Source organism: Rattus rattus, chromosome 13, assembly GCF_011064425.1.
Source record: "Rattus rattus isolate New Zealand chromosome 13, Rrattus_CSIRO_v1, whole genome shotgun sequence".
Taxonomy (NCBI): Eukaryota; Metazoa; Chordata; class Mammalia; order Rodentia; family Muridae; genus Rattus; species Rattus rattus.
The window spans coordinates 42,475,516-42,501,550 of record NC_046166.1 but is presented as its reverse complement, the minus strand read 5'-3'; the positions used below and the strand labels follow the sequence as shown (position 1 = coordinate 42,501,550).

The 26,035-nt window shown below is 43.9% G+C and overlaps 1 protein-coding gene across 1 annotated transcript in view; it reads right to left on the bottom strand.

The window, feature by feature from the left end:
• The window catches only part of Fam149a (family with sequence similarity 149 member A), a 51,933-nt gene that overhangs the window by 5,768 nt on the left and 20,130 nt on the right, over positions 1-26,035 (bottom strand). Inside the window, exons 2-13 of the mRNA XM_032919075.1 lie at positions 17,012-17,119; positions 16,613-16,751; positions 15,247-15,389; positions 13,473-13,598; positions 12,239-12,406; positions 10,922-11,112; positions 10,417-10,571; positions 8,926-9,038; positions 8,432-8,635; positions 4,367-4,490; positions 3,120-3,248; positions 2,948-3,026 (exon numbers count right to left, since the gene is read on the bottom strand). Coding sequence (XP_032774966.1) covers positions 2,948-3,026; positions 3,120-3,248; positions 4,367-4,490; positions 8,432-8,635; positions 8,926-9,038; positions 10,417-10,571; positions 10,922-11,112; positions 12,239-12,406; positions 13,473-13,598; positions 15,247-15,389; positions 16,613-16,751; positions 17,012-17,119 — 1,679 coding nt within the window. The remainder of the gene's footprint in view (positions 1-2,947; positions 3,027-3,119; positions 3,249-4,366; positions 4,491-8,431; positions 8,636-8,925; positions 9,039-10,416; positions 10,572-10,921; positions 11,113-12,238; positions 12,407-13,472; positions 13,599-15,246; positions 15,390-16,612; positions 16,752-17,011; positions 17,120-26,035) is intronic.

Sequence of the window (26,035 nt, the reverse complement as noted above, 5' to 3'; positions counted from 1 at the left end):
AAGAATTTTGATTCTAAGAAGCCAGTTTATCATTATCTTTGCAATAAAGACCAATTGTCTAATGCTGAGTCTACTATAGAAGTCACTACCACTACCCAGGTGAAAAGCTGTCTTTCAGAATCTTGTCTTTGGCCATACTAACTGTCCAGGAACACCCTTGGGTATCATTAGCAGGGACATTATTAATGTAATTTGTAAAGTGGCAAACGAGGCAAGGATTATTGAAGCACTGCGACACTAGTTTTCTCTAATGTCTACCATGCTCTATGATGACTTATGATGACCATTCACCTTCCTTTTACTTCGAGGATATAGAAGCCCTCTTAGTTTTCTTGTTCAATAATTCAAAGGGATTGCCCTCCCTCATACTCAAAAACACATAAAAGGAATGAGGCAAAAACAGAAGTACTTTTAAACCTAGGATACCTAAAAGACCATTGTTTGGATGAGGGGGCTTCTGTGGGGCCACTAAGCTGACACTATTCCTCTGGATCACTTATTGAAATTTTCCCTAGCATGGTGGTTCTTTGTATCACTTACAAAAGGGAAGCTGATGAGATTGGTTGGTAATAAAGAAGGAGTTCATGTCTTGGTAATTCTACTCATTGATCTTTCTTCTCAAAATACTTCCCATTACCACTAACAAGGGCATCTGTTCCTTTCCTCATGCATTTTAAGTATTCTGGTGGCCAACTGCCTGGACCTGATAGAAGTAAATATCTGCCCTTCCCATAAAGATCCACAGGAGTCATCAGGGAACCTTATAAGGTTAAATAACCTGAATACTGTCAATAGTAAACTCTTTTTAGGAGAATAAATAGAGCATGAAGATCCCATACATCCCTAACCAAAAAAAAAATGTTTTTTAAGAAAAGTCTATTTACAACTACTTCATTCCAAAATGTTACATTTCTTAATGTTACAGTAAGGCCTCAATCTTTTCTGTGTGTTAGTCTTATGGTCATATAATGTTAGGCATCTTCAGAGATCAGAACTGGCAGACACTCTTCTTACACTTATTGTTGAACATTGCAGAAGTGGCTATGTAAAAATTCATCTTGAGGCTTTATAAAGCTTAAACAGAAATGCAAGCATGTGTAGTTTGGGCATGTGGCAGCTTTGAGATCTGTGCTGACTATGCCTGTAACCCTAGAGCTGGGGAAGCAGAGGGCTACCTGGGGCCTGCTGGTCAGCCAGTCTTGTCAATGTGAGGTCCACATTTAAAAGGAGACCTATCTCTAACAGTAAGATACAGGTGTGGCAGTGCACACCTTTGATCCCAACACTTGCAGGAAGCCAAGCTAGGAAGATCTCTGCCAGTGCCAGACCAGTCTGGTCTACATAGTGAGTTCCAGGTTATCCAGAGCTTCAAAAAAAGGAGGAAGCAGTGATTGGGGAACATAACTGACAGCATGCTGGTGTGTCACACCACACTACACACGTGTATACACACACACACACACACACACACACACACACACACACACCGATAACTCATAATAAAACATGGCTGTCTAAAGCATCCATGGGCAATGTGTGCTAACTCCAGGAGGGATGAGACAGGAGGATAATATCAATTCAAGGCCAGCCTTGGCTACACAGCATGGCTTTCTCAAAAAGCAAGGTCTAGGATGTAGATCAATGCTAGGCCCATTTATCGTATATATAAAATACTCTGGGTTTGCCTCCTCTAAACAGAAATTCAGAAATCTGTGACCTTTGTAGGCTAAGGAAGGGCTGATATAAAACGGTGGTAACTGTGGTATATGATGTTTACCTCATTTAATTTTAGAATTATAATGTATTAAATTTTTCTCTTAATATATTTCCTGTAATATTCCGTCGTCATTAACACAAATGGCTCAGAATTCTGAGCAAATGGTTCATATTGTCACTATTTCTTCTTCATGGATTTTTCCATTGATTACTTTATTCATGTGGCCTGGTATAAAACAGGTGTCTGAGGTCCAAAGCGGTGGGGACATCCCTCAGCTTGTGGGTGGTTGCATCAGGATGGAAATAGAACCATAACCTGCTACACTTCCTCAGAGGACAGAAATACGGGTGACAAAAATATGGGTGACAGAAATATGGGTACACCTTAAAATCCAAACCATCACTGGTCCCCATCCCCACTAGAACTGTCTTCTGCCACTAGCACACCAGGCCCAGAAAAGCCACTTTTATGTAAAACCCTGCACTGCAAACCAGTTAACACGTCTGTATTAATTTTCTCAAGCATTGTCGCATTCGGACTTTCAGAGAGGATCCAGAATAAGGGTTTCATTTAGAAGGAAGGAAAACAAAGTAGGAGGAAGAGCAGTGGCCTCTGTGAAGGCAGTCATTGTTTTGCTCCTTGGCTGTAGGGGAGTGAGGTCTTGGTTCACTTCTGCCTTGGCCACTTGGCCCTCAGCAGGTGATGATTTGGCATGGCGCCTGAGCTTAGGCCAACCATGACCTTGCCTGCTCTTCCTGTGTAGTCAAAGTGCAGAGGCTTAAAGTCTCACAAACAGCACCATTGTGTTCTCTCTCTCCTCTCTCTTCCTGTTTCTCTCCCTCCTCCCCCCTCTCTCTTCCTGTTTCTTTCTCTCCTCTCTGTCTCTCTGTCTCTGTCTCTCTGTCTCTCTCTCTCTCTCATTCTCTCTCTCTCTCTATCTCTCTCTCCTCTTCTCTTCTCTCTCTCCCTCTCTCCATGTCTCTCTCCCCCTGCACCCCCCCGTGTGTGTGTGTGTGTGTGTGTGTGTGTGTGTGTGTGTGTGTGTGTGTATGTGTGCGTCCATGTTGCCTCTTGCTAGTCCTCACCCCTCTTCTTTGACACCCTCACTCTATAGTCCAGGGTGGTCCCCATCATTCCATCCTCCTGCCTCAGCCTCTTGAGTGCTAGGATGGCTGCAGCATGTCACCACACCCAGCCTCTCCTATGTCTTGACGTGTGAAAGAAGCTAACCTGTCAAAATACCATGACCAGTCCAAGTGTGAGCAGCGAAATCCACGGGTGTCAGGGAGCCTTTCCTCGGTGTGTCTGACTGCGGGGAGGAAAGGAAAAAGAATCAGAGGGACCAACTGTATTATTTTCCATTTCTATTTAAAATTGAAAGTAGAGATAACCCAGAGCCTACCAGGAATGTATGTGTCGTGCTGGGCCTTGAAGGCTGCTCCAGGACAATGGTCCTTTCTCGAAGGGGTGACCTTTCCATGCTGTCAGGCATCGCGCTGAGCACACGGTTCTGTGGGTGCCTTCCCCTGTACTAGGAGGGAGATCATTTCTTTTTAAGAATAAACACAATCCTTAGGCCAACAAAAAAAACCCTACAAATGTTCCCATCATCCATTCATGTGTTCCCGTCATCCATTCATGTGTTCGATCCCACACTTGCCGGAACAACGTTCATTTACACATTGTCAGGCTTGCTATGGAGACACCTAAACCTGAGGCTGGGTGTGGAGTGCTTATTCACATCACCAAATTTAACAAAACTGTAATACAATAGGAGGTAAATGAGGCCCAGAGAATAAATGGTGCGTTTTTTGAAGCACCAGACTTGTTTATGTGACTGCTGCCATCGTTGATTACTTTATCCTAGGATTAAACCGCTTAGCTTTGTAGCCCTTGCTTCCTGGAAAGGGTCCTATTGATGCCTAAGGTGTGTGAGAGACGGTTTTCTCCCTCTCTGCTCTGTGTTCCTACAAGCAGGACCCTTCTGTCCTGCATATATAAGTTTCCTACATCAGAGTAGGTGAGGGACACTGTAAGCCTGGGAGAGGCCTGGGTATACACTCTGCCAACAGCACTCCTTCCCAGGCCCACAACCGCGTGACTGAGCTGGGCTTGGGCTCTCTCCTGTGCAAGCACAGAAAAGATTAGCTATAAAAAAGAAGCAGATATAAAGGTCATTGATCATAATTTACCGAGCTCTTAGTCTGTGCACAGCATTTAAAGCTTATGAGTGCGCCTAATGCTTATAAGGACTCCTTGATAAGGGAACGGCTGTTGCCGTTCTGAAGAAGAGAGGGCTAAGATTCGGGGCCACTGAAGTGACTTGGCTCTGTGTGGCCACGCTGAAGAGCTGCCTGCCTCCTGCCCTTTGTGTTCTTCTGTTTACTACACCAGCCAGAGTCCCAGGTCTTTCCTTGGCACCTGACTTTCTAATTTAGAGCAAGCTGAGGTTTTACTTCACAAAACAACGAATCCGTCTCCTCGCTCGCTCCAGTCTGCTGGGCCATTCCATTCCTAGAAGCAGACGTATGAAGGCATGTTGACTAGCTAACTAGCTCGCCCTTCCGTAGGTCTCACTTATCCCGACGTGCCAAGATGGTTTCCCACAGACTATATAAATGGTTGCAATTATAACGCAATTCATCTTACAGAAACAGGGCGGGATCCGGAGGCTGCTGTGTTCTGCTCCCCAGCCTCAGAGCCTATCGGGGGTAACCGGTTCCGGGAGGTTTGAGCTGCTGCTGGGGAGGGCAGGTGGTCGATGCCAGTTTGCCTGCAAACACAACAACATATGCTGAACACCGGAGTACACAAAAGAGAAGGGCGCAATATACACTCCTGATCGCGACCGTCTCCAAAGTTTTGTTTAAGATACTAAAGGGCAATGTGGAATCCGTGAGAAAGTTATGTTTGGTGGAAGAATGCCAGCCACCAGGAAGAAGTGAAACCTATTCTGGACATTTTTTCATCGATTTGATGCTGGGATGTCAGAGACATAATTTTGCTTTGAATCTTACACACTGGCTGCAAAGTTTATTTGTTAGAGGGTTGAGAGAAAATCCTAATTAAACAAAATAGTAGTGAAGGGGAAATTTCCTAAACAGAATTCCAATGGCTCATGCCCTCAGATCGGGAGTTGATAAATGGGACCTCATGAAACTGGAAAGCTTCTGTAAGGCAAAGGACATAGTCAATAAGACAAACTTACAGATTGGGAAAAAATCTTCACTAACCCCACATCCGATAGAGACCTAATATCGAAAATATATATTAAAAAAACAACAAAACTCAAGAACCTACCACCAAAAAAAAACAAACAACATAATCAAAAATGGGTATAGAACTAAACAGAGAATTCACAACAGAGGAATCTTGAATGGCTGAGAAGCACCTAAAGAAATGTTCAAAGTCCTTAGTGATCAGAGAAATGCAAATCAAAACGGGGAAGAGGTATGAGATGTGGAACAATTGAGGGTGGACCAGAAGGGGAACAGAATCTGGAGTGTAAAAACAAAATAGTAATGACATAAGAATATAGCTATCAGACATCAGTATTCAAAAATCTGCCAGTTGTTTTTCCTCGCATAAAAATAGGCAAAAATTAATTTATTCATTTAGTTATAAAATTATAACTCCTGCAGATTATAATTATGGCCTACTTTTGAGCAGTAGGGGTTACCAGAAAAAGACAGAGCTGTCTACACTACCGGTGAGCTATAAATAGGCACAATCATTCTAAAGAGAATTCTAGCAAAATATGAATATTAGAAATATTCATAGCCTTTAACCTGACAGTTTTGCTTCTAGACAGCTCCAGTCGAAAACAATTTAAGGACGTTCCTACAATGAGTGATACAAAATGATGGCATAGATAATACAGAAAACAAATGGGAAGTCCCAGTAATGGAAAATACTTAGTAAGTAACTATATAACCATATGAGTATTTTTTTGATCACTAAAATCAATCAGTCTTTCAAATATTTTGTACTGTGGGAAATGCAAATGTTATCATGTCAGATAAAAAATGATACGCTGAAGAAGTGATGCACTGTACGACAGATGACTCTAGTGTAGAGACTAGGAAAGAAACCGTGAAAGCCTACGTAAGAGTCATAGGACATTCACCAATACTTAGGACTTAGTGATCCTTAATTTATATTTATTCCTTTTCTTAGACGATCTATCTTTATTTTCAGTTATGTTTATCTGTGTGCCTCCCACACATGTGTGAGAGATCGGATGAGGGTGTCAGATCCCCTGGAGCTTGAGATACAAGAGAGTGCAAGCTGGCCAACTTGGGTGCTGGGCTCAAACCCTCTGCAGTAGCAGCCAGCACGCTAAACTGCTGAGCGCCTCTCCCGCCCCTCTAATTTATACTTTTGACGTTGCTGTGATGGCCAGCAACTTTTTTGGTATTTAAAAAAAAAAGCACAGGAAGTTAGCAGTTCAATCAATGGTGAAGACCAGGGCTGAAGATATAGCTTAGTGACAGAGATCTTGAATGAGGCTCTGGGTTCAATTACCAGCATCAAAAACACAATTATAAGAAAAAGAAAGAGCACGTACAAATAGATACAAAGTGTTGGCAGTAAGAGGACGCCATATTGGATGATTATGGGTAAAAATAGAGAATCAAGAGAAGGGAAGGGGGTGGTAAATAATTACATATAATCAAAGGAGAGGTCTCCTCAAAGGGGACAAAACCTGACTTTACATACAAAACACTGCTGTGTATGCAGTATTCAGAGACAGAGGTCAAAGCAGAGAGAGCATAGAACATGAGGGTCTAGAGTTATTATCAGTAGGAAACAGAGATGGACTTGGGTCCAAGTCTGAGCGTGAATCTCAAGCTGGAGCGCCTGTGGAGCAGAGCGTAGGACACTCACATGGGCAGGGTATAGAGAAAGCAGAGGGGGTGACGGTCCTGAGAAAGGAGGAGTGGGAGATAGCCTAAATGAATGAACACAGCCTGTAGACCCAAACTGCCCCAAGCTGACAGACAAAGAGCTGGAAGAGGCACTTGGGTGATGTAAACGGAAGTGCCCATAGGCTCAAATATTTGAATGCTTGGTCCCCAGTTGGTGGAATGATTAAAAGGTGCGGCCTCATTGGAGGAGGCGTGCCACTGGGGGTGGGCTCTGAGAGGAAGTGTGCCGCTGGGGGTGGGCTCTGAGGTTCCAAAAGCCCTTGGTATTCAAGTTAGCTCCATCAATCTCTCTGTCTCGCGCTGTGCTTACGGACCAGATTAAGCTCTCTGCTACTGCTCCAGGACGATGCCTGCCTGCCTATCTCCTGCCAATTTACCTGCCATGGTAATCACGGATTACCCTCCAACCACTAGAGACAAGAGCCCTAATAAACGTTTTCTTTTATCAGTTGTCTTGGTATGACGTCTGAGCACAGCAACAGGAAAGTAACTGGGACAAGTGTCGTGGATGCTTTCTGCAAAGTTCAGTTACTGATTAATTGCCAACAACTGTTCTTGTCCCCAGCTCCTGCCAGCACCTGAGGGCTGACTCTCTACTGGCTTTGCCTTATCAGTGGAGCCGGTGGCCTTTGGTTCAGAAAGTGGACTCCAAGCTGGAGCACAACTTGGGGGGGGGGGGGGGAGTTGAGCTTCCTAGTGCCCTGATGTTTGGTAACAAAGACATTTTCGACTTTTTTCAGCCTGTTTCCTCATCTTAGATTTGGAGGTAATATAGAAGTTTGTAGTCAGAATAAACTTTGGTACAGTTTACTTGGATGTTAGATTTTTTTTTTTTAAACCAACAAACAGCTGGCATTGTTAAGATGTTTCCCGACAACCAGCAGGTCGGCAGGATGCTCCTTGCAGCTCGGTGCTGAAGGGAGAAACAGCTTTCTCATTTGCCTCTCGTGTTATTTTTCTATGTGAAATCTTTCTGTTCTAAAGAAACTGAGAAACACTTCTTTAAACTGTTAAAAAATAAATTACTTTGTTTCAAGTTTGTTTTGCCTGCATGCAGTACCCTGGTGGCCAGAAGAGGGCGTCAAATCACTTGGAACTGGAGCCTTTGTGTAAATAAGACTCTGTGTGTGTGTGTGTGTGTGTGTGTGTGTGTGTGTGTGTGTGTGTGTGTGTGTGTGTGTGTGTGTGTGTGTGTGTGTGTGTGTTTTCACTGAGCCACCTCTCCAGGCCCATTTTATTTTATTTTATTTTATTTTATTTTATTTTATTTTGTTTATCATTTTGTATAACCCAGGTGTAGTTTAATGATGGGGATACTTTGAGCAGTGCATCCTCGGGCCACATTGTGGTCCTGCACAAAGAGCTATGATCCCAGGAGTCAATGCAATTGTAAGTGACTGCTGTCAGATATTTAGTCAGTAATCTACTGGAGTATTGTTGTCCATGTTGTGCATTACTTTGCTTAAACCTTTCAATAAAAAAAAAGTGTTTGGTAATTTAGAAGCATTAACTACCAGTTTTACAGATGGGGCCTCTAAATTTAATCCAAGCTCACCCCACCTTCAGTTTAATTTCCCAGGTTGCCTAAGCTGCAGTCATTTGATTTCCTTCCAGCTGCTTTCTTGGTAACTGTCTACTATCTACACTGCTGGAGCAAAAATGAACTCATTAGAAAAATCTACTGTAAAGTCTAGTGGAAGGTCCTGTCTCTGGAACCATTAACCCTAAGTGACAAGCACCCCTGGCCTTGGCAGCCTTAGACTGTCGAGAAAGAAAAAAGACTTACAGTTTGGTTCCTCTCAGAATTTCATCACTGTAGACAGTGGGGGTTTTCAGCCTCTGTGGGTCTGAAGCAATTGAAGGCAGTCTCCTGTGCACTGGTGTCTTCTTGGCAGAAGTCTGTGGTCCCCGAGTGTCTAGAATTCGGCCAAGTCTGAGCCGGGAAGATGCTCCAACCCCTCCCCCAGGCAATTTGTCATCTTGCTCATTTCTGGGGAAGGAAAATCCAGTTAGTTACTTGTACCTAAGTTTCCTGGAGTAGGAAACACGTAGCACAGAGATCCCACTCTCTCTGGAGAATATGTTGAAGGAGTAGACATGTCCGTGAAGAGCGGAAGGGTAAAGATTGGTAATCAATACTAAAGCTTGACTGACAAAGAACTCACATCTCTGCTCCCGGTTCCTCGTCTCTTCTAACCTAGTACACAGCAACGTTAACTTTGTGGCTGATGATAGAAGGACCGGTTTCTGTCCTTGCGTGCCTTCTTCCGTAACACTTACTGTGTTCGATCTGCAAAGTACGTGGGTCTCTGCTGAAGCGGCTTGGCTTGAATCGTCATTACGCCGCTCAAGTCACGGTAGAAGTTGCTGGAGAAGCGATGGGGCTGAGGAAACTAGAATCAGAAGAGCAGCGTCAAGCAATGCCCAGGGCCACTTCACAGACAGCAAATGACAGACACTTAGCTAGTGAGAGGAACATGTAACACAGCAGCAGTTTAAAAAATAAAACGATAGGCGCCATCGTTATAGAATTTATCTTCCCGTGAAACAAAGCAAGGAATATCATGTTGGATGGATCAGAGACCAAAAGCAATAGCCACTTCCAAAATCTACTTCTAAACAGGAGAAGCAAAGAAAAGCTATCGTAAGAGACACCCGTGGTTGTTTAAGTTTCCCGGGCTTGGAGTCTGAGGGGAACCATGAGGGGAAGGAGGTGAAAGAGGAGAAGCCACCATGGGTTAGGTGAGATCAAGAGAACATGGCTCTGAGGGCTGGCCAGTTGGTGTTAAGAGCAGTCCAGATAAGACATACTAAGTAGTAACTGGGGTTATCGAGAGAAAAGTAGATTCTAATAGCATTGGGAGTTGATGTCTGGGCAGCTCTTGTGCTGTTTAAGGCTTATTGTAAATATAAAGGCTGTGTGTGTCTTTTATCTGAGAACTAAATGGTCAAAGATGGGGAAGAAACCCAGGGTCGGGATTAAAATTTTCTACACTAACTTCTTCCTTATTCCTCCCTCCCTCACTTCTTCCTTCCTTTTCTTCCTTCCTTCTCCATCCCTCACAGAAGGTACATATCCGACCCTGTCTTACAGTTTTATCTCACTAAGCTAGCGACTAGTTTCACTCATCCATACATCTTCCTCGAAGCATCTAAAAGGGGATGTGTCATAAAGTCATGAAGAGTGCTCCATGAACCCGGGGAATACTGGTTAACATGTTTGTCATGTTAGAGATGTGGGAATCATTTATAGTGTTCAATGTGGCTAGAAACTTAGGGAAAATATCATTTGCTCTTCTAAACTGTAGATAATAGTTCTGTATCTCAAAGCAAAGCTTGGGTGTCCACTAAAGAATGTTGTGGTTCTCGTAGGCACCACACAACAACCATATTGCATTTTAATCTCATCGAGAAACCCCAAGTACTGTTTTGTTTTGTTTTTTTTCCTGGAGCTGAGGACCGAAGCCAGGACCTTGTGCTTGCTAGGCAAGCGCTCTACCACTGAGCTAAATCCCCAAACCCCCAAGTACTCTTTAAATAAGCTGTTTACTACCCTTTCTGAGGCAGCAATTGCTGTATTACGTGATTTTTTTTTTGTTGTTTTTGTTGTAAGATACCTTCAAACACCATGATAGGAGCTGTCCACTGTCCTCAAGCACAAGACAGTGTGAGATTCATGAGGGAGAGGGGTGAAGAACATGACACTCTCCACAAATAGATGCAAAGGGCATAAAAATACAGGAGTGGAGAGACAGGCGTCAGTGCACGTACCTGGGGTGGATTAAAGTGGGGAACCAAGGATGGCTGGAGCGTTTCAGAGCTTCGAGATGGGGGGACACTGCAAACATCCGTGTTGAGACGAGACATGAGCACGTGTGGAGATCTATTCTCAGCCACTTTCAGCTTTTCCTTATGCTTTTTTCCATCTGCGTCAACAGAAAAAAAAATCATTGAGAAATATGTATCCTGGGTTACCGTGAGTTTATGCTACAGACATTGATTTAACGGTCCTGACACAGAAGGCAGGGACTCTAGTGAAGTGGCTACAGGGATTTCTTATCAATTGTAGAACAGATTACATCATGGGGCAAAGCAGAGTCCCAGAGTAATGATGCCCCTTCCATGTGATCAAAGGTTGCCTGTGTATAAGGCAGAGTGGTTACTTCCCTTCTCAGTCATGTTCCGAGTCCAGCCTAAACATGAGGCGGGGCATAAGAAAGCCGTGGCTATGAGGTCTTTTCAGTTCTTCCCCAGAGGCCAAACTCTAAAGAAGTACCTGTGAGTGCAGAGTCCCAGGTTTTTCTAACGAGATCTTCCAGTATTTCTACAACATTGCTCCAAACGTGATCAAACACTTCTGCTGCCACGGCATCTCTGACACAGTCAACAGGGGAAATGGGAGGAAGCCCATGTCGACGCCACTTCTTGCCACGGAGTGTTGGGTTTTGTTCAAGATGCTCATCCCCACTAGGATGAAACTCATTCTCATTAGTAGACTAGCTGGGGTTAAGGTTGAAATCATTACCTACCTGTTTTCTTCTCTCTCTCTCTCTCTCTCTCTCTCTCTCTCTCTCTCTCTCTCTCATATATCTATATTTCTATCATCTGTTTACCTATTACATATCTATCATAGATCTTATGAACATATACATTGTAAACATGTATGTATCCATATATATCAATAAATATAGCATTGTCTTGTTAATGAGTCCCTTGTTATTGTTAAAATATACAATTTTAATTTGTCAAATATGTCAACAGAACTGGGAAACACAAAACAGGCAAGAAAAAATTGACTCTTTACTGATCTCTTTTATTCTTTTTCTTGGATTCTCCATTTCTTTGTTTCTGCTGTGAACTCTGTTATTACTTTAACTATCTGGGAACTGAGTTTATTCTGTCTTTCCATGTGTAAAAGTCTGTCTTTATTTCTATGCATTCCTTCCTTTATTTCTAAATATAAACGTTTAGTGCTGTCATATCTACTTTTCGAGCTGTGGTTCTTAAGGGCCATCTATTTTGCTGTGCTGTGATCCAATCTCCATTTGTTTTGAGATGAACTATTCAGGAGTATCTGTCTAATTTCTCTCTTGATGAAGTCTCTGGATTTCCTACTGATTTCTATTTTGATGCCATGGTGATCAGAAAAAAATTTCCATATGACTTGTAGTTTCCAGGACTTGATCAGTACCTGGTTACATTTTAATATATTGCTCTTAATCATGAAAAATTGTGATGTCATAAATGTTGTTTAAAACAAAATATGCATTTAGCACCAAGATTGGAACTTTCTCTTTATCTCCAGGAAGCTAAGTGTAGGGAACCTGGAGCCCCAAGGCATAAGGCTCCAATGTCCTTGTTCACTGTCATGAGAATGCTAAACAAAGCCCTTTCTTTCTATCTATCACATTGTTGAGAAGAAAAAAATGCCTTGCTCTAGCATTTACGTGTCCTACCAAGATCTAACCTCTTTGGGGTATATTTCTCTCAAAAGAACAGGAATTTCTCATAAGTAACAAATACACAAAATATTAAAAGCATATGATGAGTTGATATTATAACTATGAAGTATGGAAAATAAAATTCAATTTACTCCTGTTTCCTGTCAAAAGCGAAATATTCTTCAATGTTTCCATCCACGTGGTAGACCTCTTCTTTCAGGGAGGAACATGATGTGAGGTCCTGTTCTGTGCCATCGGGGTCTGTCAGGGCAGAAGCTGAGAGCACCTCAGGGACTATCTGAGAGCCAGAAATACACAGCCTGGGAGCAGAAACATCCTCATGAGAGTTCGTACAACACAGGAATGTAAGGCTTGCATGACACTGATGGACTTCTAAGTTATCTGCACGGTAACTGGTCTCTGAAACATCCCAAAATATTACATTTGACAGAATACCTATTTTCTGAACCAGTGGTGTGTGTGTGTGTGTGTGTGTGTGTGTGTGTGTGTGTGTGTGTGTGTGTGTGTGTGTAAGCAGAGGACAACTTTGGGTCTTGGTTCAAGAGACACCCACCTTGTATTTTGAGACAGGTCCTCTCATTAGCCTGGAGCCTGCCAAGGAGAATGGGTTGCCCTGCCAGGGATTGGTCTACTCCCACCTCCCTAGCACCGGAATCACAGGTACCTTTCGCCACACCCAGCTTTCTTCTAAAACATTTAACCTCAGAGATCCTTTAAAAGGTTTCCTAAAGTCATAAACCAGTACATGTAACCCCATCCCCCTTGCAGGTCTGAACAAATGTGACAGCACAGCCCCCTCATGCGTAAATGGCATCACAAGACTTCATCAAAATATGTTAGTGACCGAAAGACGACTGGATAAAATTTTATTTCTTTGCCTCGTGCCTAGAAGTTTAGAACCCATCCCAATGAAGTGTTTGATTTTGAGTTAGGCTTTATCTTTCATAATCTTTAAAACATGCGCTGACACGAATTCCCCTGTGCTTACGCGTTTATTCAATGTTTGTTTTGCATACATGCACAAACACAAACACATCTGAAGACAAAGCATCAATCTAGTGTCAGAGCATTTTGTGAAAAGCATTGTGCCTGCCTCTGATTGAAATCTCAATCTTCATGTAAATTAGTTAGAGTCAAGACTCACGGAAAGTTAAATATGAGAAGGAGAGTTACAATAAAGTTAACAAATATTCTAGGGTTAGGTTTTTGAGACAGAGTCCATGTAGCCCAGGTTTGCCCTAAGTTTGCGAAGGAGCTGAGGATTACCAGATCCCTCTGCTTACTCTTCTCATGCTCAGATTACCACGTGTGCACCACCATGCTGGCTACGAATATTTTTTGTACAAACGACACATATAAACTTACTCTCTGGTGCTGCTGATGTGGTCAGGGATATGAGGTAAAGGCTTGTGACTAGCAGAACTAGGCAGGCTCCCCTGGAAGTGTTGGAAACCTTCATCAGTTGGTGGGATGAGCTGTCTTCCTAACACCCTGCAAGAGAAGAAAGGCTGAGAAGCTGGGAATTCCTTTTATCAGACAAGGGGAAAGTATTTCATGATTTTAGATGTAGAATGCGATACTGGTTCTGAAGGGCACAGAGGATAAGGTGTAGTGTGCATGGGGTTGAGAGACTCATCACAGTGTTGGAGAGGGGCAGAATGGCTCTGTTCAGTCTGGACTGAAAGAGTGAGCAGAGGTGTCCAGCCCCTTCACTTGCGTTTATTGGTTGATCAGGTGCAAATCAGAATCATAGTTAGCTTGAGAGAGTGATGAATGGCTTAGAGAGAACGAATTAGCCACCCGAAGATCTAGGGTTGTGTGTTCTCAACCTGTGGGTCACTACTTCTTTGGAGGTCAGATATCAGATATTTGCATTATGATTCATAACAGTAGCAAAATTACAGTTATGAAATAGTAAAATGATTTTATAGTTGGGAGTCACTACAACAGGAGGAACTGTATTAAAGGGACACATGCAGCATTGGGAAGGTTGAGAAGCACTGTTTTCCGCAAAGAGGCTCAGAGAAACTCAATACAGACCGACATTTGTATAGGCCTAGTTAATAAAAAAAATACTTAGACCTACGCTCTCGGCCGTGTTTTTTTTTTTTTTTTTTTTCATTGTCTATCTTCCCTTCTTGGTTTTCATAGGAACATGGAAGGTGATGGTGAGAGAAAGGAACCTGAGCTCCTGATGTGGGGAAAGTGCACCGTGCCCAGAAAAGTGACCCACACAGTCTCCTACCCACTGCCCACACCATATTCTGAAGGGCTGCATGAAGATTGTTTAAAGCTGACTAGGCAAGACTTCTTTGATGTTGGGTATTTTGGATTTTTGTTTTGTTTTTTCTTGTTTTGTTTTTTTTGTTGTTGTTTGTTTTTAAAGTATGGTTTCATTATGTATCCAAGGCTGGCTTTCAACTAATGATCCTCCTGCCTCAGTCTCCTAAATACTAGGGTTACTAACATCCATCACCACGCCTAGCTAAGACAGCGTGTTTTAAGTTCCCTTGCCAAGCTAATCAGAAAAGCCAAGCATATGTGTGTTGGTGTTCCACTCCATTCTGCTCAGCTCAGAACTTGAGAACATTAAAATGGGTTCCCCTTCCCCCTAACAGCAAGGCTGAGTGCAGAAAGAAAGCCGTGCTTCCCACCCACACTTTCCGTCTGGAATATAAAGAATAATAAATGTCTCCTTTCGGTCTGAAGAAGATTAAAGAGGAATGGAAGTCTGGGCCCTTCTAGCAAGTTTTTCAGCAAGTGACTTACTCAGCCCCTGGAGCACCACCATTACCATCCCCCACCCCCACCCCACATACCCAACACTATCTACTCTCCCCCACCCCAATGCTGATGCTCCCAGCAACGACAAGTGTCTGCCACTCTCACAGAGTGAATTCAAAGATGAAGGGACACTCCTCAGACTTGCAACCAGCGTGTATACAGCATTTCTCGGAGAACAACCTAGATTTCCATCTAACAAGTTAAAAGGCTTGTGCCAAGCTTTCCTTGGGACCTAAGACTAAGTTCTGGATAAGAACTCTAACTTGGGTAAATGTTCTTAGTCACAATGTGTTGGCGGAATAAAGGGAAATTGGTTGTGTGTAGATCAGAGACTCATTCCAGAAGATTTCTGTACCTAAGATGGAGGGATCTTCTTGCCCATTCGTTGCATTCAGTCAGGAGGTTCTGGGTCTGGGGACTCACTTTCCCTTCAAATAGCAGTTCCTCAACCTCCCAAAACAGTTGCTGGACTTTCTGTGCATTGACTTTGTCAAATTCCTGAAACAGAAGTACATATTCAAAGACCCCACTCATTTATGTCCACGCCACCGTCATCCGCCTGATCTCAGGATAGAGATAACCTCACTAAAAGTTACAGCACACGGGCTTCATCAACGGTGTTTGTATATTGGAGAGCACTTAACAAGAGGAAGAAAAACAAGGTAAAATTGTGGGCTCTGTGACGAGATAGACCAGTACACTAACTTTTACTTTTCTGATCAGTGATGTCCTATATTAAGTCTCACATTTATTAAATAACAGTAGGAGTTACAACATCAATTATGAGATCATCTAAGACTCCTCATATATACAAAAACAGGTCTTTACTTAGCCAGCATCATAGGAAATGGGGTTGGGGGAATGACGAAGGAGACTAGAGATTCTGCAAATCTTAGTGAAACCAGAACTTCTGCAGCTAAATATCTCACTCGCCTGAGAATCTCATGGTCACAAAATACCCAAAGTCGAGTTAGTGTTGATGGATGTCTCAGGCCAAGGCAAAAGTGAAACACCTGGCTTAGACTTCCGGGGCACAGGGTACAGGTTGGGGGTGTCAGGGTCCTCGAATCATAGAGATATCTTACAGCGTTTGCTTTTCCATAACTTCCTCTTACTTGCTTTCTTCGCTGTGGAGGCTGTGTCTCGGGTGTCTAGCCGTAGGATACTATTTAAAAGTTAGGTACAGTGGAATGGCAGGCAGGGTTGTAGAGTGGGAGGAAGAAAATCATCAACAGCTAAGACTCTGGGCTACCCATTAACCAGTTTACTACTGTTATTTTGACATCTTGATACTTTCACGTGCAACAGTGAAAGCATTACTTTGTAATGCTTAGATAAATAGTAAAAAGATCGTTTTTGAACCTAAGAAGCAATTCTTAGGACTGTGTAATGTGAGGCTGGTTTGGGTCCCTAGCATCCAACTGAAAGCTGTGGGGATTGGGGTGGGGGTAGGAGCATGCCCCTGTAATTTTGCTGGGACTGGGGTTGGGGAGGTAAGTTGACCCCTGGGCTAACTTCAGGTTCAGTGAGAGACTCTGTCTCAACAACCACAAAAATGAGGAGAGCAGTAGAGGAAGAGATTCAAAGGTGACCTCTGACCTCTGAATGGCATCACAGTTAAGTGCTTGCCCTCTCCCACAAACACACAAATAAATAAATGACTGAAAAGTAATTCTCCATAAACCATCCCCATGAGGCTGTTGAAACTACCAAAGACATACATCATCTCTCCACGAAGAAACTGAGCTCCTCTCCGTAGACAGTCCCGTGGTGGAGCTCTGTGTAGAAGAGTCAGGCCATGAATTGTGGGCCTCTGTGGGCGTGCGGCTCCCAGTGGATGAAAAGGATGAGGGGGACTCGCTGTAGGAAGGAACACAGAGATCACGTGAGCTGGGAAGCACGGCCATTCTACCCAGGTTTGACCTCTCTGCTCAGACCGGCTTCCTCATTATCCCCTTAAACATATTTGCGAAAGTTCACAGCAAGCTGGTTTAACAATCATTTTGTTAAGTATCATTTTACTTGATCAAAAACAAAACAATATTAATGATTCTGCCCTGCCCCAATATTTACTAAGCACATCTTTGCTTGGGTCAGCATTTAAAATGATTGTTTCTTACCTGGAGAATTTATCAATGGCTTTCTGCACGTTTCTCGTAAAATTTGTAGGTAAAGGATATTTGCTCTTTTCAGAGTTGTGCTTCCTGATTCCTTCTGAAAGTCCCCTTCTGAGAAGAAAGGGGGGAAAAGGGGAAGTCGGACAGAGCTAGTGTGTGTGGGTTTATAATCCTCTCCCCCCACTCCCACCTCCCACCCCCAACCCCCGCTGTTCAGGGTCATCCTTCTTCCTCCCTACAGAGGCTTCAGAACTCATTTTTATTTGTCTTAGAATCAAGGCTGCCAGCAAACTAAAAGACTACTTACATAATCTGAAATTATAATAACAATCGTGAGAAAGCCAAAAAACACAAAGTTGTGGAGAATAGTTGAAGATACTTCTGACATAGCTCTTTTCCAAGGCCTAAGACTTGCTTGTCAAGTGGAGCATGGTCTGGCTTTGTGCTGCTCTTTAACCAGGTCCCTTACAAAACCCAGTGAGCATGCCAGCCAGCAATCATTAATCCCATATCAATTACTGAAACCCACCAAACTATCTGAATCACTTAGAAGCCATTTGAACATGTAATTGTACTACTGTCCGGTATGCATTCTGGATTTCCAAGGGCTCCAAATGTTAAAATTTAGTGAAAATTAAAATATCTAAAATAACCTAAGTAAACTATTAAACCAACATGGCCCAGTTCATGTTAATCATTAAAATACCCTGTCAATGAACCTGCTAAAGCTTTCCTTCCTCTTTATCCAAATCCCCCTTCATGTTTAGCAGAGAGTCAATTGTGTTTGCTGGTAGAAAGAATAGATTCCATCCTAAGAAAGCACGTATTAACTTAACATGGGGGAAAGACCTGAACTTTCAATACTTCAAATAAAGCCACCATTTGGTGTGCTTTAAAGCTAAAGGTTAGCTTTGCTTTTAATTAAAATGGTAGCTAACTTTTTACATTTTTACATAAATGGAAAATACCCAGCCTTTACATAACCTACTTATGTTCGCTGTGAAGGTGAATTTTTAAAAAGTTAATACTATCTGAAGAGATTAGTCAAGAACATCTGCCTTATACTGATGGTTTTTGCGCAGTGATTGAGAGAACGGTGTTATTTTCCATTCCTACTACCTATACATCTTAAATGCAGTCAAAACATTCTGAGGCAAAGATGTTAAAAAGAAGCAGAAAAAAAAAACTTAGCCCATTGAAAGCTTTTATCGTTCTTGTGCTCTCTCTCTCTCTCTCTCTCTCTCTCTCTCTCTCTCTCTCTCTCTCTCCCCCCCCCCATGCTCCCAGCTCACATGCTAATAAACCACTTTCTATTAGCACTGTTCAGATGTTCCTAAGCTGTCTTTAAAATCGCTGACATTGTGATTCAACTTTTAGGTAATCATAGAAATTCTGATAAACCAGCTTTTCAAAGATCAAATGTGTCGACTAGACGTATTTTGAACAGTAAGGAGCATGACTTAGATGTGAGCTAACATGCCATCCAGACAGATGGTGTCATGATGCAAGACAGTGATGGTTTTCTTTCTGACGCCTTCTTCATGGTGGCCTCACCCACTGATGTCTCTTCCCTGGGGCTCAACACCCACATCTGCAAACTGAGAACACAGCAGCCATGGTCCCTCATCCTAGAAGCATCCGTCACGAGACCCAAGTGCACGGAGAAGATAGAAGGCAGGTCACTCACCACAGCTGACATGGCATTCAAAACAGTCTGCAAAGAGTCCTTTGCTCCTTGTGTTATGTTACTATTAGGTTCAGTCCTTAGGTTTCTCTGATTCCATGCATAACTTTGAACCTCTTAATCCCCTGTGAACGGCTCACTCCTTCGTGTTCTGCTCAGACTGAGGGTGCAAACTTACAGGACGGATCCTATCCTGTGAGCACTTTAAAACTTACACCTGGTGCGATGTCTGTGAAAGTCACGATACCCAGTATGTAGACATTTGCTAGTTTTATGTTAGTCCTTTCCTTACGCTTACGTTTTAGAGATAGTAACAGTTTGCTCGTGTGCACATTTAAAACCGAGATGTGGGCTCCCCCTGAGCTGGAAGGAACCATAAGGCGCATGAAAGTTTTAGGGTTCCTCCAGAGACTTCACTTAGTCTGTATTAATTAATTAATTAATCAATCAATCAATCAATTAATTGTGAATTTCTGACAACCTGCAAACCTCGGTTCAAGCTGCTCTGTGGAAGTTCAAATGTTAAACAGTCCTCACAGCCTTCAAAACACCATTTCTCTGTCCGAAAGGAGTATTTGAAATCGGTTCAGTGTTTAGATTAAAACGCAGAATCGTCAAGATGTGTGTGTGTGTGTGTGTGTGTGTGTGTGTGTGTGTGTGTGTGTGTGTGTGTGTGTGTTTTCTTTCTGCAGGCTGAAAGTTGAGCAAGGGCCTCCTCACACAAGCCAGGCAAGAACTCTACTCCTGAATTAAAACCAACAAGGATCTGACTGTGTGGCAAACAAACCCAAGGGGAGGGGGATGATCCTTTGAAATCTAAGACGCAATCCTAGTTCTGGGGACTGTTGGAGAAGCCTTCTGGTACACAGTACTGCTTCTCTGAGCGCAGAAGTGACATCACTTGGGAAGGCCTGCTGATGCCAGCATGCTACAATTTCATGAATGAATGCAGGAAGGAACGCACACACCAGATGGGATTTCGCCTTTGCAGGCCGGAAAAAAAAAAAAAACACGCACTTCTCACAAAACCAAGCCATGATCTAGAACTCATTGCACCCAGCCCGGGTGAACTTACCCAATTACAATCAGCCCCAGGCTCTGGCTCTTGTCCCACAGGCCGGGCCGGGAGCCTCCGGGCCTGGGCAGCACGGTGCGGTGACTCCCTGCGCCGTTCCCACGCAAGGCAAAGGCTGCAGCATGCCCCCGGATCCCGGGGACCTCAGCAACGCGCCTGCCCAGCCCTGAGCCCCGAGCCCCGCTAGCGCTGCGCCCGCGGGGTGTCCAGGACCCGCGAGCCCGCAGAGACGCAGCTAGCCGCGCTGGCGGAGCCCATGGGCGCGGCGGATCCCGGGGCTCCGGGCAAGGCTTCCCGCTCCAGTCCCTCAGGTCCAACGGAGGTTGGATACCACAGCGAGGTCCCCCAACCCTCCCATCCCTTCTGCCTCCTGCCTCTGCCGCGACTGGAGTGGGCAGAATCGTGGCCAGCACTCCCCGCCCCTTCCTGCCCTCTCCGGCCCCGACCTCCGGAAAAGCTGGCCACTGCTTCTGCAGATCACAGATTTCCGAACCCAGAGACCAGAGTTTTTGGTGGCCTCCCTGAGACAACCCCACAGTCTTCTCTAAAATGTTGGTTTTCCCAAGCCCTGATCCTTCCAGCCTAGCTTCTCAAAAATAGCATTTAGATTCCTGAGAGAAAGGCAAAGAACTGTGCAAGATTTCACATCCCTCCTCTCAGCCTCAATGAGATGTAAGGTTTCAGGTGAAAAGCAAGAGAGGTTTAAAATAACCAAGACCTAGGTCTTGTAAATGCAAGATCAATTAATCGGAGCTTTAGGTCTGATGGTACACACGATCAGCATCCTTTGCTGTGTAAGTCTGTGATTCTGCACACAGATCCTCAAAGTCAGGCAAACCAGTCATTTTACTGTAAGCCAGAGAGCTTCGTTACCGTTCGACTCATTTGGTTTATTAATGCACGTGTTTGTTTCCTTGCGTGTTTTGAGATGAAGTCTCTCTCCTTGTAGCCCAAGTTGGTCAGGAACTGACTATGTAGCCAAAGCCAGTTCCAAACGTAGCAATCCCATGCACTGACCACTGGGGATTATAAAAGTGAATTACCACATTCATTTGTGTGTGTGAGCACATGAGTGTATGTGCAAACGCACGTGCGTGTGTGGGTGCATGGGTGAGAGCATGCGTGTGTGTATATGTGTGTGCATGTGCACACATGGGTGCATGGGGGTATGTGCATGTATGTGTGTGTGCATTGTGTGCAGGGATGCATGGGGGGTGTGTGTGTATGTGTATGGGTATGCGTGGGTGTATGTGGGTGCAAGTGTGTGTGTGTGTGTGTGTCCCAGATATCTACTTTTAAATATCAATGTATCGCAAGCTTATGACTGGAATGAAACAATGGTTCTAGACGTGTGCAGCTCAGCAGTAAACTGCTTCTCTGCAGTCCTAAGTCCAATCTCCAGCTGCACAAAACTCAAACTAAAAACCCCAAGGCCGAAGCCCCATGAGAACCCCCCCTTTCGTGTCTGCATGCCCATTGCTGGCACCTTCCAAGACCTAATGGCAACTAAGAAATGCTAAGAGTGGGAGAAATGGCCTTCCCCAGGGAAGAGCCCCAGTAACAAATGGTGAGTCTTAAAGTCACATACATAGAGGTATGTTATTTATATAATTAGGCACATTTATACATATATACATATACTCATATAGACATATCCGTATATATAAGAACAATTAGAAAAAAATAGCAGCCATAACTTTGAGAGTGAGGTGGGAGGTGCCTTGGAAGGGTAGGGGGAGGAAAGGGATGGGGATACCTGAGGTACATGTATTTCCATTTAAAAATACTTTTTAAAAGACTAAGAACTCATTTCCCCATGTTCACAATCTGCAGAATTCAGACGTGCTGTCAAGACTTGCTATCTGCTCCTCGTGAGGCCACTCAGATTTTTTGCCTGGTGGCTGATCGCGTCTGGAGGATCCACACTGGCTTCACGCAGGTGTACACCCAATGGGTAGAGAAGTGGCTCGTTCATGGTTAAAAGCCTGGTTTTAGTTGGGCATCCCTTCTGTGAAGCCTCAAGATGTCTTCAAATAGTTCCTCCATCAGGAGGGCCAACAACCAACACAGTTGCACGGGGCTCCAAGAAACTAGACACCGTCCACTCCATCAAAGCCTAGCCTGAAACGGGGGAGGAACCTTTCTACTACATACTATAACTGAAGTGGAGTGAACGGAATTGAAGGCGTGGAAAATAAACCGCACTTCTTGTTGGGAATTATGCCCCAGTCGGCAGCCATCTTGAATCGCAAAACAGCAGGTCCAAACGTGGGCGAGACAGCTGCTTACAGACCATTTCCTTCACACCCAGAGGCCTGTGAGCAAACAGCTCAAATGGACGCCCGCAACTGTTCCTGCTGATGAGTAGAGCCTCTTCACTTGAGCCCAAGGGCCGATTGGTGAAAACTGACATCTCTGTCAGTGTCTGTCACTATTACTTCAGCTGAAGGCACAGATAAGCCGTTGTCCTAAATTTTGGATCCCTAGAATGACATACGGCAGGGAACGTCTTGGGCCTTGCTCGATTTCTTCTGTTTAAATCTGAAACTCGTGTCAGGATCCAGATGATGAATGTAGGCTCTTTGGAGCCCTTTCTTGGTTTCCCTTCCCAAGGTGGTCATGTTGAATAAAATTCCTTTCTGATTTTTTTTTAAACATTACTCATCTTTACTTTTACCATTGCCCCTTTTAATTGGCGTATGGAGTGGATGGCAGAGCCTTTGGGGGTTCCAGAACCACGGCTTTGGCCTTCAAAGCTCCAGTTTCAAGAGGAGCCATCAATCAGCCTTCTACACAGAAGTGGGTGGGACGGGGATGGGGTAACTGTATAACCAACCCTCTTGTACAACAAACGCAGCAAAGGGAGGCCCCGGCAGACATATGCTGACAGTTTCCCATGAGTGCTTCTGCTCTCTGTCATCTCCTCAGTCCTACTGCACTGTTTCCAGTCTCATTCTCACGGGTAGTGCTAAAGTGCTTGTACAATTGTTACCTATTCAGTAGGCTCGCACCCTGGTTCCTCCCAGAGGTTTGGGTAAGAGGTACAAAAGCTGGCTTCCTTTCAGTCCAAGACAGTGGTTCCCTCCAACACTCCTCCCACAACTCCCCTGTAGCACACTGCCATTTACTTAACATTCATGAGATTTCACTGTGTTACCCGTAAGCCATACCATCATTGTGAGCTGGCCCTTTGGTGAGTATCAAGTTTCTGATAGGATTTTTAGGATCCTTGAGAGCCATGTGACATAAGAAAACACTTCAGCTCTTTCTGAGGTCTTTATAAGCCAACCCTTTGACCTCAGCTTCACTGCCGTGTAGAATCTGATTCCTGAACAGAACCCACCTCCTAGTGTTACCTAGGGAGACAGCCTTACCTCCAGAGCCTTAGACAACCAAAGTGCAGGATCTGAGAGGAAGCGATGATCATCTAGTGCACGCCTAGACCAGGACTGCTCAATTATGCATAGCTCTTGCCCTGACTCCTATTTCCTGAGGGTTCCGTCCAACACCTGAATGGTTCCATATTCATTTATTTCTATGGCATTCAGTTCACATCCACCTTTGTTCCAATTTCAAAGTCTAGAACGACGCTTCCTGCTTCAGTGATGAAGTGATAAACTTTTTCTAATTCAGTGGATCTAGACGGCCCACCACTGCCCAGAAGACAAGTGAATGCACCTTTATAAGCACAACTATACACACACAGACACACACACACACACACACACACACACACACACACACACTCAGCAACATCAATGGTGAGTGGCTCACTGTGACAAATGCACCTTAATAATAGGTGTTAAAAATAAAACCTTCTCAAATATGAAATTATTGTTACATTTGAAAATTATACTTAGTACTTGCACTAAACGTCTTATTCTTTTCCCCAATTACTGTTCATCCAAGGCTCTGATATGAAAATATTGTAGCCCAATGCTCAAAAATTCCAATAGATGGCGCCGCATTCCTTTTTGTCATTAGACTCTTTCCATAGACCGTGTTTTTTGTTGTTGCTTTATCTGTTAAGGTTTTGTTTGTTTTTCAAGATTTAGGATTTATTAGATTTTCATTCCGGAAGAGATGGGGAATCTTGTTTAGATCAGAAACCACTCTTTCTGTGGCAATTACCTGGCAAACACAGCACACAGGAAGTGCCTCCTCTACGGGAGGGAGAGCTTTCAGTTTGTCAGGCAAATAGGACCGGAAGCTTCATATTCTAATTCTTTTCATGAAACCTATCCTGAGTGATGCTCCTCTCCCATACAGAAGAGAAAAGCAAGGTCAGCAACATTGTGTAAATTGTCAGGGGCAAGCCGTTTTATGCAAACTGGCCCAGTCTGGCCTCATATATTTACTTTATAAAGACTCATCCCAAACTCATTAACTGAATTGCGTTGGAGTTCTTTTCCTTGTATGCTTCTTTTATTTATAAACAACAAATATGTCCCACAACGTTTACTAACATTTCGAAAGCATGTTCCATATGTCAGGCCCTTCTATAAGTGCTTGGTATAAGAGAGTATACTCATGTTTCACCACCGTTTATTGTGAAGGAATAAAACGGAAAGGAAAGGATCTGACTGCTCCTAGGTATGGTGGAGGAGAAACTTTATTATAGACACGTGGGCGAGCATAGCCAGAGACAGAACATCTGGGAGAGTCCAGAGTGATCATGACAGGAGAGCGGGGAGGGGAAGGGATAGGAGAGAGAGGAGAACCTGGTGCAGCAGCCAGGACGCCAAAGGTACAAAAAGGGCAGGCAGCCAAAACAGCTCGATTAAATAGGGAAAAGCCTCTGGGCAAAGGGCAGCCCAGCCTCTGGGCTGGAGAGTTCAGGTTAGAGGGCAGGGTGACAGCCGTACCATACCGTGGAACAAGTAGGAACTGAAGGATGCTGGGAGAACTGGCAGCGAGGTCTGTTTTGATATGCCAAGGAAGTGCGTCAGTTGTTTGTCTGGGTTTGAAATTTAACATTGTCGTCCCCTGTGGAATCAGGACAAATAGGTTCTTTGGTCCTCGACTGGGCCAGGAAAACCAGAAGTGTTACAGCCCTTAGAAGGGAAGCAAGGAGGTTTGGGTGGCCGGGGTACTGAGTCTCGTCCAATACTGCAGCGGCGCCAGTGCCTGCGGCAGGGGCGACTGTGGCTGGCAGTGGTGGGCGGTGGTGAGCCTGACAGGTCCAAGGTCCACTGATAAATGCTTCGGGAGAGAAACCTCTTCCCCAAGTGTTTACATCTCAGTAAAACAGCCACTCTCAGATGATCCTCGGCAAAAAATAATGTATGCACTTTATTGCATGTGGTTAGGGACTTTATAAACATTGAGGAGTAGGGCGGGGTCCAGGGGTAGATGCTTCCCTATTGGCTCAGTTTGAGATGCTCTATTTGCATAGGGAAGGACTCCGGGTGAGTGTTTTCCCTTCCTGACAGATTGGCAAGGTCCTCAGTGGGGTGTCATGACTATGTGTTCCAGAACAGGTAGAGACAGACAGGGAAACGACGTCCCACTCCTACTGTTCTCAATGCTGAGATTCACCAAGTCTGAGCTCACTTAACCTGACTAGTTCTTCTGTCTGGTGGCACGGTCCATCGGCCCCACAAACACACTGAGGGTTGCTGTGATTAGTACCACCCTGCAGGTCAAAAATCTGAGGCAGAGAAGGTGATGGCTGGGAGATGGTAACTGCAAGACCTATTCAACATGTAATTCAATATGCAGGGTATACCGCCGGAGCCCGCTCTGGGCGATAGGAAGACTCTGTGGGTTCCATTATTTAGCAACAAATGAATTGCTAACCCGAGAAGTGATTACATATGAAAAACTGTAAGACTTGTTATAAAGAACGAGAAAAAAATTTAAAATTCCATGAAGTTCACTATTTTACCCAAGATCACAGAAAGATGCAAGGTTAGTATATTACTCACAATAAAACACATGGCCAAACTCTGAAAAGAGAGGGTGAAATCTATAAAGGACATTAGTCATTGGACAGAAACACGATATTGTCATTAGTACGACGCTTTATCGGAGAAATGGAAAATTCACATTTCAATTTATTACATTGGAAAAATGAATCCAATGGAGTTCTGTAAGACCCATTTTTTTCCCTTGAATTTTGAGATTTATTTTATCAGGAGACCATGGAGGAAGAAACAACACAAAATAGATTTATGAAAAACAAAAACAAAAAACAGTTCGAATCCTCAAGTTATAATGTAAATATAATCTAATTTTTCTGACTTTTTGCATTGCTGAGTTTTATTTC